General features: G+C 39.2%; 1 protein-coding gene across 5 annotated transcripts in view; it reads left to right on the plus strand.

Moving 5' to 3' along the window:
- LOC115581576 (zeta-sarcoglycan) overlaps positions 1-13,276 on the plus strand; it is a 377,326-nt gene that overhangs the window by 258,962 nt on the left and 105,088 nt on the right. For all 5 annotated transcript variants that reach the window (XM_030416802.1, XM_030416820.1, XM_030416785.1 and 2 more), the window contains one exon: positions 6,665-6,766. In XM_030416802.1, coding sequence (XP_030272662.1) covers positions 6,665-6,766 — 102 coding nt within the window. The remainder of the gene's footprint in view (positions 1-6,664; positions 6,767-13,276) is intronic.

The raw sequence follows: 13,276 nt of genomic DNA on the forward strand, positions 1-13,276 counted from the left end.
GCTGCCAGATCACCAGTGTATAAAAGTACATTCTATACCTCTATGACAGTGAACATTTCTAAATCAAAGGCTACATTAATGTCAATGGAGGATCGTGGCTGATGGTTGTGATGCTCAAAAAGGTTTAACAAGGAACTTTTTACAGTATGTTTATAAATAATTTGACAGACTTTGAGGATATCTTCTGCTCTAGTTTCATTTTGGAACTTTTTGATAAAGTGAGAGTGTACATGTGACATCGTTTGCAAAAAAATTTACAATACAATACTCCCCAGATATACAACAAGCATTCCCCAAAAGAATATTCTACCATGCAAACTTGCATGAAAACAGGAAACAGTAGAAAGCATCATTGAGCTCGGTGGTAATCATTGTTACTTTTCTAAATATCTTTTACTTCAGTTGCTTGTTCAAACTCATTTGTGATGAGTCCATGTTAGAGTACTGTTTGAATGAAGATAGGAGATTCACCATCGTCCATAACTGAGACTCAAGTCAATGCATTGCTGCGGTAAAGGAGCAAAAATTGCTTTTTTTCCCACTGAGGACAGGATGTTAGATGTTTGTTCAGTGTGCAAGGGAAATGAGATGAGGTGAGACAGCTCGTCATAGCAACAAACCAAGTAGCCCTAGCCTTATGTGAGCACAGATGGGGACTGACCTCAAGGCCAATAGGCTATAGTCATGTACAGAGGTGTTAGTGAGTGTAGTTAGATAAAACATCTGCCGACATTTTAAAGTGAGAAGTCCATATGGAGAGCGAGACAGTAAGTCTATGATTTAAGAACCAAAATCAAAATTAAAAAGATATTAAGAAGCATAGACAAAAGTAGAAATACTGTCAAGGTATCTGCTCTCTCAGCAAAAACATGAGCAATATAATTAAATACCTTCAAATTAGATATGAAAATGGACCAGATTCTATTCATATAATTAAAACATGAAGTAGATATTTACATCTTCATGCTAAACAATTTTGTGTTCCCAGTCAAAAATGACCGGTCCATTTAAACTCATCATAAAAACTGCAATAATACATACATTATCACTGCTTGTTGTGTTAGATCTTTTTATCAACTTCAGAACTTCTATTTGTTATTTATGGCCTGTATACCTCACTGATCTGCACATATACGTCTTGAATTTGAGTTCTAAAAAGCATAATTTCTGGATTATTTTGACTATAAAAAATAATCAGATGAAACACAGTATATTGTTTATCACAGACTACTTGAGGTCTAAGTTAGCAAGGACATTTGTTTTGAAACCATTACATTTTTTTATACAGTCACATAAAGTAACACTAGGTCAAAGGGTTAGGTGGGTCTCAGGTGGGGATGAAGACCAGGATAAGTTCCCATTCTTTGACCTGAATGTGACAGCAGCCTCAGCATGGCCATCCTCTTCATCACTGGATTCCTCCCCATCAGTTAATTATTGGTCTGGATTATATTCTGTGTCGTCTTCATCTTCTGACACTTCCTCCTCTAATCCATCCTCACTGTCAGTTTCCTGGCCTCTCTCCTCCTCACCAGTGTGGGGATCACATATGTAATCAATAGCCTCACTTATGGTATATCGACGTGCCATGGTGCTGCCACACAATGAACTGTGAGCAAGGCCTCAAAAAAGCATTTATATAGGCTACCAAAGCTGCGAGAAAAGTTCAATGTTATTGAAACAATGCTGCAACTTTCTGAGGGGACAACAGGTGTTGTTCCCGTGGGAGAGAGACTCTACTGGGCTAAGGTTCCTGTGGTGGTTGCCTGGGAACCAAGGTGTGTGTGTGTGTGTGTGTGTGTGCACGTGTGTGTGTGTGTGTGTGTGTGTGTGTGTGTGTGTGTGTGTGTGTGTGTGTGTGTGTGTGTGTGCATGCGTGTGTGTCCATATGACAAATGAGGATGTACCTGAGATCAGTTTTTTACACTAATTGTAGTCTCCACCATTCATTTCTAATGACTGGTCATTTTTGACCGGGAACACCAAGAGTGTACAAAAGTTGAATAAAATACACAAAATTGTGTGCAATGTATTTTGTGTGTTGAAATCCTCTTTGTGGACAAAGTCATGGACTCTTAGGTCAGTCTGATCAAATTAAGTAAATTTTTCAGAGATAAAACTTTTAAATCGGACAGATTTGACCGGAGCACAACATACGGGTTAAGCATCAGACAAGACAATATTTTAACACTGACATTGGGTTAGTTGCCTACACTGGTTCAGTTCAGGTGCTACAGTGTCCTCCCACAGTCCAAAGACTTGCACATCAGGTTAATTGGCATCTCTGAAATGCCTGTAGGTGTGAATGTGAGTAGGAATGATCCTCTGTCATATGTCAGCCCTGTGATTGACTGGTTGGATATCCAGGGTGTACATCGACTCTCGACCCATGTCAGCTGGGATTGGCATCAGTGCCTACAGTGACACTCCAAAAGACAGGCAGTATAGCTAATGGATGGATGGATGGACGGACGGACATGTTTTAACCCCATAAAACTACAGAGGCATCTGTGTCAACGTCTTTGTCAAGTCTTTTGCAGAATAACGTATAGTTAGATAGTGTTAAAAAGGCTGTTGTTACCACATCTGCAAATTGAAAGTATTTTCACTTAAAATACACTTTAATTCAAGGTGTTTTTTTGTTTGTTTTTTTTTTCCTTAATTACCATGGGGTTGAGATGGTCAGTTTGTAACTTTTAATTAGCAACGGTTAAAAGGATTATGACTAATTTTTGCTCAATTATAAATACCTTTCCACATGATTACTTGAGTCTGCTTTTAACTCAAAAAGCCCTGCTAAAAGGTGAACAACAACCCATGATCTGTTTTCCAAAACCATTTAACATTAACATAACAACGAACCAGAGATACAGACGAAGAGAAGAGTGGAGAGTAGTCGGACAAAGAAAAGCCTCCACAAACAGATTTGGGTAAGAGAGAGGGGGCTAAACAATGAATGAATGGAGAGATTTATTCATTTTCTTCTGTTTGTTGATGAATTCCCATTGTATTCAGGGCTTTGGCAATATTGTTCATGTACCATTCATGCCAACGATGCATACTGGATTGAAAATGAAACAAAAATGGGCAGTTTGTGAGATTCAGAGAAAGAGGGAGAGCTGTCATGTTCAATCAGGATGAGGCTTGGACAGTGGAGCGGTGAGGTGGAATAAAACTACCTGATTAATTTTAACATCATCGTCCTCATGTTTTTGGAATTGAGAGACAGCGAGTGTGACTGAGAGAGAGGGAGGATTAGAGAGGCAATGCAGGGGATGTAGTTAGTGTGAATTTGTTCAAACTGAGCTAATTCTGTACGTGTGTTCAATCTCCTTCTGTGTGTGTGTGTGTGTGTGTGCGCTCGTGTGTGTGTGTGTGTGTGTGTGTGTGTGTTTTCCAGAGAGTAGGTTTGTGATTCCCCAGGCCTGTTGTGTTATAGCTTATTGAATAAGCTCCATGCTCCACTGTATATTCAGCATAATGACTATAGATCTAAGAACAACACTGAAAACCTCTGGCTGGTTTACCTTATTGATCAGACACAATCTTATCGTTTTTCTATTCTCCCATTTGTAAGAATGTATGTGTGTGTGATCTTTTGTTGAAAATTACAGATCCAACTGGGAAGGATGACGTTTGTTTGACTTGTTTGTTTGAGAAACCTGGAAATTCCTGGAAAACCTGGAAAAAGTATATATTATATACGTGGTGGAGTTTTGTTTTTCTCCAATAAAAGGGGGAGAAAAACAAAAGTGTAATCATCACTAATCATATTGTGAAGTGCAGTGCAATATCTACAGAGATTAGAAGGAAAATGCAGGACCTCATTTTTTTAGAATGGTATTAAACTTGTTTATGTTTTCTCGTGTTAAACTGTTCACTCGAGATGATATGTTTTCTGGTAAAATTTCTTAGAGGGGAGGCAGAAGAGTTGAGGAGACATGTGTATTGAGCCTGTTGTCACTACATATCAGATACAGCAGCTTGGTCTGTTGCTGTGCCCCTCCAGCATTACATCTGGAAGCGTCCCTGTGTTGCAGACGTATAAAGAGCGCCAACTGTACAAGTTAGCACAAGGTTAGACGGGTCATATAAAAGACTTTACCAGCAAAGGCAAGAGTTTGTGTCGCTTGTTGTTGTTAATGCCATAACCTATGACTGGGAGGTATGGCCTTAATATAATAGCACAATATTTTTAGGTCATATGACACAGTACGATATATGCCCACACATTTCTAAATCTTCTCAAAAGCACATCATAAATATGAAGACTGGGCGATAGAATCAAACAACAACATTTTTGATCAAGTATGCCCTACTTCGACCTACTTTTGCAACAATATTTGGGGGGTTACTACTGATACTTTCATGAAATACTAACATGTAATGACACTGAGAATTATCATTATTAATAGGGATATAATGACTAGGTGGGTAGAGGCAAGTAGAACAATAGAACAGTCTGGCAAGTGTAGACAATGACAGCATTTTACTACAATGCAGCCAGTAAGTCCATGAAAAAACAACACTGATTCCATATCTTCTGTTTCTTTGTGATTGATTCCTCTTTAAGTTTTTTTTTCCCCCTGCTGTACTTCCATTTCCTCTCCTGTTTTCCTTATTATCTATCGTCCTAATTTACTCCCCCACTGTCTCATCTCCCTCTGTCGAGTACATTTTTGATTTGAAAGGCTTTGTTGGTTTGTTGCACCTAACAATTAATGATAATTTGCTCCATCACTCCGAACAGAGTTCCCGTGTTCAAGGTCAGTTTCATCAATATTTGTGAACATGAAAAGGAGGAATTGGTTCAGTCGCGTTGTTTGGTTTGGATTTTAACCCTAAAAGAGCTTTATTTTAAACTGACAACAACTTTTTGAGCCTGGAAATGTTTCCCTGTTGAACGTTGATTCAGAATAACCTCTTATACACATCACTTGTTTCTATTGATATTTTTTTTCAAGAATGAACTAAGATGAGGAAATAACACTGGCACTGACACTAATGTGCAAAGAATAAAACTATATATTAAAACACTGCATGTGGAACATTTAGAATTTGTTTAGAATTGAATTACCTATTTCTTGAATACTGTCGTGGCTACTTCCAGCTACATTCTGTTGGTGATAACAGCTCATTTCTTACCAGTTTGTCTTGTAAAAACAAAGCAGTGTCTATGGACACATGTTTTATAAAACTACTATAATACCCAGAAGTCTCACCAAACTCTGAAGCACGTGACCAAACTGCTATGGCACCACTCTACTCCCCTACTGTCACTCTGCTCTGCACTGATTTGACATGATACAGTAGCTGCCTTTTCGCTCTGTAACAGCCCCATGCTGTCCTAACAACCTGCACGACTCTGTGAAAGGAATTGAATCTTACCATGTAAGTCTCATCCAACAATCTTTTAAGCATTCACATGTGTAGAGTCTGTAAAATGCAGCACGACTCATCATAAATCGGCACAAAGCAATTTGTATCACAAAGAGACAGTCAGCTAATCAGGAATGATGCTGTGAAAAGCATACAACTTTAATGTGTTTAAAAACAACAACAACAAAAAGTAATGGAGCCTGTATTTGTATATGCAGCAATCTCAATATGATAATTTTATTACACATGAGAATGGGATGTCTAGAATCTCTTTAAAGGAAATACATGTTATTTGTTAACTGTTTAGTGTCATTGCAAAGTAAAGATAAAGGTCTAAAGTCATCAGTCTGGTATAAGCAGGATTTAGCTTTAGCTCAAAATGTGTAATTTATGAGTTTAGTGTATTGACCTTTGAAGAGGCTTCCCATAGAGAGCCAAAATCCTTCCCTCTCCCCCTCCACTCTCTTCCATACCTCGATGGGTTTTCCCACCAGGGGTTTCTTTCATCTGTCTTTTTGACATGCTGAAATATGTTCCTGGGGTTTTTGTGTCTGTAAGCTAAATCGTGATCTAAACTTTTGCACCTTGTCATTTTGACAAATATAAAACAACAATTGTGTTAGCTCAAAACTGTGGCTTTTATGAAGCTTTGTCATTGTAGCACAGACTTAGACTATTGAGATCTGTTGTTGCTGGATGAGAACAACAAAGTAAGAACAACATGTACATCCTATGTAACTCATTACTTTCTGTTTTTTTGCGATGTAATTGTATGATACTCTTTGATGTTAAATAAATCTTCTAAATAAGTCTTCTGTGCCTAAAACATAACTTTATATCCTAGTTGATAGGGATGTCTGGGCATTAAACACAGAGACACAACAGTAGATTTGGAAATTGTAACTCAAGATATTTAACCAAACATAACAGATGTAACTTCTTCTATAACAGATCCCCAGTCCAATTATCGCATTTTACTTGTTTGAATAATTCATTGGCTTAACAAATGTGTCTTTCCATTGTTCTCTGCTTTGTTCCTGTGTATTGCTGTGTAAAACATAATGGGACTTTTTAAGTGATAAATTCCTGCATTATTTATACATATGACTAACAGAACACTCATCAGAGTGTGGCTAAGCAGAGTAACTGGATACTCCAACTCTGTGGATATGAGGAAACTTTGTGCAAATGAACTGAGGTTATTTTAAATTGACGTGTCACATGCTCTCTGAATAACCACTGAACCTCTCTCTCTATCTCTCTGCATATGTCTCTGTGTTTTTAGGATGGTATGGGGAATCTGCGGGTGACCAAGGAAGGTGTCCGATTGGAGGGAGTGTCCGAATTCTTATTGCCTTTATACGTCAAAGAGATCCAGTCTCGCAGGGTAAGACCGCATCTCTGTGTGAGCGTATGTGTGTATACGAGTTATAGGACAAAACTTTATGCATTTTTGGATTGTGAGTATGTGCGCTGTCATGTGTTTTGGTGTAAATGTAGTCAAATATATTTTCAGGTTCAATTAGTTTGATGTTTTTTGCAGTGTATGGTATCAGTCCTATGTTTATTTATGTGGTCGGGATGTACGTGTGTGTGTATATTTGTGTGTACGCCCGTACATTCCACCCCTATAATGAACAGAAATCAGATGCTGTTCCCAGCAGTCTGGGTCTATTTGTCATGCATTTGACATATTATAGCACTGTATATGATCCAGCACTTTTCCAATATCTCCATTCATCACACACAGTACCATCATCGATCCCATCAGCTGAGGCAACATGAACACTATGTCACTCTATATAGGGCAATCATTGTGACACTGTGTGTATGTGTGCTCAAACGTGTGTGCGTGTTCATGTATATGAATAGTAAGCAGGGGGATTGACTTTAATAGTGGCATGCTGTCACAGACACATGTGAGTGTTTGTGTGTGTGTGTGTGTGTGTGTGTGTGTGTGTGTGTGTGTGTGTGTGTGTGTGCGTGCGTGCATTTGTGCGCACACACTTGTGTGTGTGTGGAGCAGGTGATTTATGGTGTGATAGAGCCGGATAGAAAGATATAGGACAATTGATAGGCAGGAAATGTATGAAAAATGTAATGCTCCACATGGTTGTGGTGTTCTTCATTACTGTAAAGCTAAACATTTGTGAAGGTAAATGTGTCTTATACCAAAATCCAACATAACTTATAGCAGTTCTATTCTGTTAGTAATTCTAATGATGTTTATGACATTTCCTGTGCTTGGGCTGATGCTGTCGAGATAGTTGCCTCTTCTACTGAAATACCATTCACACCCGTGTACATGGTGTTCACAGCAGATGATCTTTGTGAGGTGTGCACAAAAGCACTTTGAGCTTGACAACTATGTTGAGGGCTTTAGGTAAGTTTGAAATGGATGTTTATTTAACTTGTCAAGGACCATGTATTCTCCCAATTGAAGTTGCTTAGTTTTGACGTAATCTTGTAAATTGTTTTAACACGATGGAATGCATGTCATGTAAACATTTTTTTTATCATAATGGGGGTTAACTCATTTTTATCATTGGGTATTATGTCGATTATTTTTTGGTTAATTGATCAATTGTTTGATGCGTAAAAAATCTTGACAGTGATTTTCAAAAATGCCTGTATTTATCCAAAGCACAAGATGACACCCTCAAATGACTCAACAACCCAAAAGATATTCACTTAGCGTTGCAATTAGGTGTAAAGAAACCACAAAATATTAACAAATACTACCAAATATTAACAATAAAGATGTTGGAATCAGGGTATTTACCTTTTTTAAATAATAAAAACAATCTCAATCTGATTAATCAACTATCTAAATAGTTGTCCCATGAAGTATTCCACTTCAATTAAGAAAAAAAAAATTATATTATGTACTATAATAATTAGGGTATGCTGTACATAATATGTGGTTTATGGCTGTAGGCAGGGAAACACAGAAAGCTACAAAAAACTAGAAGAAATAGTGAAAAAACAAAAAAAAGTCACACTTCCAGGATGAATAGAGGTGCTCAGGTGAAGGATGTACTAATATCTACATGTGACCGACAGAGGATGCCAGAATATACTAAAGTAAAGAACAGGGAGATGTTGAAGCTAAAGATAAAGAAGTCAAAAGAAAGCAAAAAGAATTAGGGAAATAATGGCAAGAGTGGAGGGAGATGATCAAAAGTGAAGAATGATGCTGAGGAGATTGAATGAATTGAGACCGAGAAGTGTTGTAGAACGAATGAAGGGGAAAAAACGACTAAGTAATAAGGGAAGGGAAGAGAGGCGAGAGGAAGAGAAGAGGGTTTTAAGAGATGAAATGAGTATCAACGAATGCTTGTGTTGACATGGTTATGAGTGGAATAGATGGGAGAAAAAATCTGCTTCCAACTCTCTGAAACTGATGCTTTCATTCGATGGGTCTCTTTTTAACTGGACAGAAAGGAAAAGGCCGGAATGTCACAGAGGGTCTTTAGCAGTCGTTTTACCAAGACTCTTGCAAATACACGGCATGATAACCCTGATGTCTATCAAGACCACTTCTGCAGAGCAGAAATACGATAAGTGCTTTTCAAGTGCTTCATGAATCAGATTTTTGGTACTTCAGCTTTGTTATTTTCTTCACATTGAAGATACAAGTCAGCTTCAGTAATCACAAGTAAATAATGGTACAACTGTAAGGGGAAATAAAAGTAAAATGTGTTGCTTTAGTTTTGAAAGTCTGATTTGAAGGATTTGATTGACAATCCTACTCATGCCGTTAATCTGTTTTAAGTTTTGTGGAAATGCAATTACAATATGTAGTTTAATTTGAATTGTTGTTGTTTTTCTGTTTTTTATCATACAACTTAAAATCACGAATCACAATTTGTTTCTCAAAGGTTTTTATAATCTGTGCCGCATACACCACACTCAACCCTAAACCAATACAATTTGAATACATGAATTTAAATCTAATGACCAGTCCTTTAATTGCACTTAAAATTAGCACAGTGATGATTGAAAAAAAAGTTAATGGTATGAAAATCATTGACTCTATTTCCAGTCATGGAGACCTCTTCAAGACATGACAGAACATATTTTTAGATGAGAGATGGTAAAAATTGGAGTCTGTCCTCTTGTGCTACTCTTCATTATCTGAAAGCTGACATTAATGGCATTTTCATGTGGGAAGCAGCTCTCACTATAAAGGTTATTTCCCATGGGACATGAATGCAGAATCACGCTCACATCAACGTGATTCAACATGAATCAGCTACATCCCAGTGTATTGCTTCCAAGATGGCAGTGAGTAATATACTGCTGCATGACTTTGAACCTCAGAATAATTTAATTGATAAGAATGTGACATATTGGTGGGATTGTGTGCATGCATGTTGGGTCAGACCACCACACGCCGTCTTCAAAAACTTTTGTGCACTTCAAAACCAATGCTTGAATCAATTACAGTAAGAGAACGTGACATCAGACATTAATTAAAGATGCCGTCTTTTTAAATATGCTGATAGAAAGGTGCTGTTTTGATAAATTCTAGTAACATTTACAAATGACCACACGACACATCCTTTTTGTATTTATGTAAAAACAAAAAGGATGTGCTGTGTAAAATGTGAATAAAATCAAAAGGAGCAGACGTATATACAAAATCAGTGAAGTTGATGAGGTAAATCATTAAATATACTGTTTTTGTGCTGTTTTCAAATGAGTATACGTCATAAAAGGATTCACAATTGATCACATTCTTTTTTGTTTTATACAGCATCTCAACGTTTTGAATCAGGGTAGTACTAGATCTCTCTATGTCACCAATAAACAAAAATATGAGAGCCAACACAAACAGATAAAGAAATGGGAGAGTGCATACACTGTGGTTTTGTTTCCTTTGAAGCTTTACACTCTGTGATAAGAGCCTGTCTGTGTGTGTCTGTGTGTCTTTCTCTGTCCTGTAGCTGTGTATGATTGTCAACTATTGCATTTACAAGCCTGTGTGATAATGTGTGTGCGAAGGTTGCATGCACCTCTGAGTATCTATTGATATTTTTACACTCAAAACTTTTTTCTTTTTTTTTTTACTTTCGTGAGAAAGCCAGTGCATATTTGTGTATGTGCAACTATCTGTGTGCATTTGAGTGTGTGTTTGAGGCTGAGCTTATCTTCTTACATAAAAGCAAACAGCAGGTCGCCCTCACATTTTCAAAACAGCAGGCACGCTCTTATTTTGGTATTGTCAGTCAGTACGCTTTTACAGTGTGGTTGCACTGGGGGAGCATGTTGAATCAGAAGTATCCACTAAGCTCTGTGGGGACACAACAGTCTACTGCTGGTTTTGTGAAGAGGCATACTGTGGAGAGATGGGGAGACAAAAGACAGAAGGAGAGAGCAACATTCACAGTTCAGGACAGAGATCCTTTGCTGCAAAGCTGCTGCCTAACAATCCAGACCACAAATCAAACAAACCTCCTTGGATTTCAAATTAGCTCTAGTAATAGGGTCAAGCAAGTTGTTGACTGAATTACATGGAACAGATAATGTACATTTTATTAGTATCCTTGAGGAAAATGTGTCATTATATGTAGGGATGTCCTGATCCGATCTGCAGGATCAGATATGGGCATGTTTCCACTGATCGGGGGTCAGCAATTTTGAACGTGGACCCAAGGCCGTATTTATTTTTATTTTTTTATGTCAGAGCACAGTTTGTGGCAGAACGCAGACATGCACGTAATGTTACTTTGGCAAACCTGTGGATAAAATGTCTGTAGTGTGGAAATTGGTTAAAGTCTGTGTAAAGCGGCAAAAAAATTGTGTTATGAGTTTGTCACACCAAAGAAACATGTATCATTGACCACTGAGCCAAATTTGAAAGATTAAAAAAATTGTTAAGTATATAAAATTAGGTCTCTAAATCATGGAAAAACAAGCACTTCTTTCTGCTGTGAAACGCTGGGGGCGTGTCAGTTAGAGGCGCTGGAACCACTCCCATGCGGCGGGGGCTACACGTCATGTTAATGACGTAGGTGTCTCCCCAGGTGTTCCCCAGGTGTTCCCCTTGTCTATCTAAACCCGCGGACAGTTTATAATCATATAGATGCTGTTATAACGTGTAGTGATTGAGATCCTGACCCACTAAACATCCTGGAAAGTGACGGAGTGAAGTTTTTCGCGCTAAATTACATAATTATACATAATCATCATCAGTAAACAGGACGCTGTCTGACTCTGTCACTCGCGGGGACGGAGGCTGTTTTCTGGGGGGACAGTTTCCTTAAGTCTCGGTCAGGAGGGCTGGCGATCGCGGTGATTTATTTTCGTCAAACACTCGGTGAGTTAAACACTCTTGTGACAAGCGTGACAGACGCTGTTTTGTGAGCAGAAATGTGAGGAAGAGTCGGGAGGACAGGGAGGGGACGGACAGGAGGACAGACGCTTCTCCACATACAGCTGTGGGATTTGTTTTCCTCATATAAGTTGCTAAAGACAGTTATAGTTACTACGTTACTTTTGTTCGGTCATGTAACGTTGCTTTGTGGGACATTTCTCTGTATTTAGTTGAGTGAAGGACCTGTGCAGTTAGACTGTCAGACCGACACGCCCTCGCTCCGCGCCTCCGGATTATCCGTTCACACTGGGACGCCTCACCAATAATGCGACCCTGATACTACCTCCACATACCGCCGGTGGGACCCGCCGCCAGCGGGACGGAGAGGGTCGCCTGCGGCGCGGCCACATCATGCCGGTGGGACCCGCCGTCAGCAGGACGGAGAGTGTCAGTGGAGGTCAGCAGCGGTCACATCTCCTCCTTGGCCCAGGAGAGGATGCAAGCCGGGACAGAGTTGACCAGCGTCAATGGACTCCCCCGTTTCCTTAGGTTTCATCCGAAGGAAACTTAAATAAGCTAACAGCGCAGTCACCCTGCACACTGTGGCATCCAGGAAATATGCAGAGATGTGGAGGAGACATGACTGGTTAGCTGACTGGTTGGCTGGTTAGCTAGCTGCAAACTATTGTAAGCAATGCAATCCGAAACTGGAGAGTGAGTGGGAGAACCGCTGAAGCCGATGCGTTGAACGTATTTATACCACTTCCGCAGAAGGGCTGGGTTTATGCAAATCATATGGCCGCGTTACGTAACGCGGCCATGATTTGCATGATTTCTGACCCGCCCATTAAATCCTGAACACAGAAATGTTGAAAAACTGTTTGTGAGCCTAACTCCAAAATTAAATTCTACATGGCCGAATGGCTTTTACATGTGTTAAGTAAACACATTTATGACCCGTTTAATGTGTTTAGAAGAAAATGGCTGATTTTGGTTTACACGGACTTTAATTTAGAAAGTGAAAGCAGTCCAACGGCGACATGTCACATCACAGGGGGGCTATGCGGAGGGCAACAATAGAGTTGCATTTAATACTACACATTTGATACGGCATATAAAAAACAAAAACACTCAAAGTTAACGAGTTCACTCAAGCAATACAGGCAAAGGCACCGAAGCAGCAAACACTGGTGGACGCTCTCAAAAGGAAAGAGAAATATCCTCGGGACAGCGACATGGCCAGAAATATTACAGAGAAGGTAATTGAATTAACCGCTGGATAACCAGCTCATCTCCATGGTAGATGATCAGGGTTTTCTTTGTCACCAGGGGTCTGTTTCACAAAGCAGGTTTAGTGAAAACTCTGAGTCTGTTAACCCTGAAATGAGGGAAACTCTGAGTTTTCCATTTCACAAAGGGAGGTAACTGAAACCAGAGAAAGAGGGGTAACTCTAGCCTGTTTCACAGAGAGAGGTAACTTAAGCTCTCGGTCAGTTACCATGGTAACATACTCTATGAACCTAACCTGGTCGGGACCAGGTTTTTCTCAACAAACCTCGAGTTTCTCTCTGTCTCCGC

The sequence above is a fragment of the Sparus aurata genome, chromosome 1 (assembly GCF_900880675.1).
Source record: "Sparus aurata chromosome 1, fSpaAur1.1, whole genome shotgun sequence".
Classification (NCBI taxonomy): domain Eukaryota; kingdom Metazoa; phylum Chordata; class Actinopteri; order Spariformes; family Sparidae; genus Sparus; species Sparus aurata.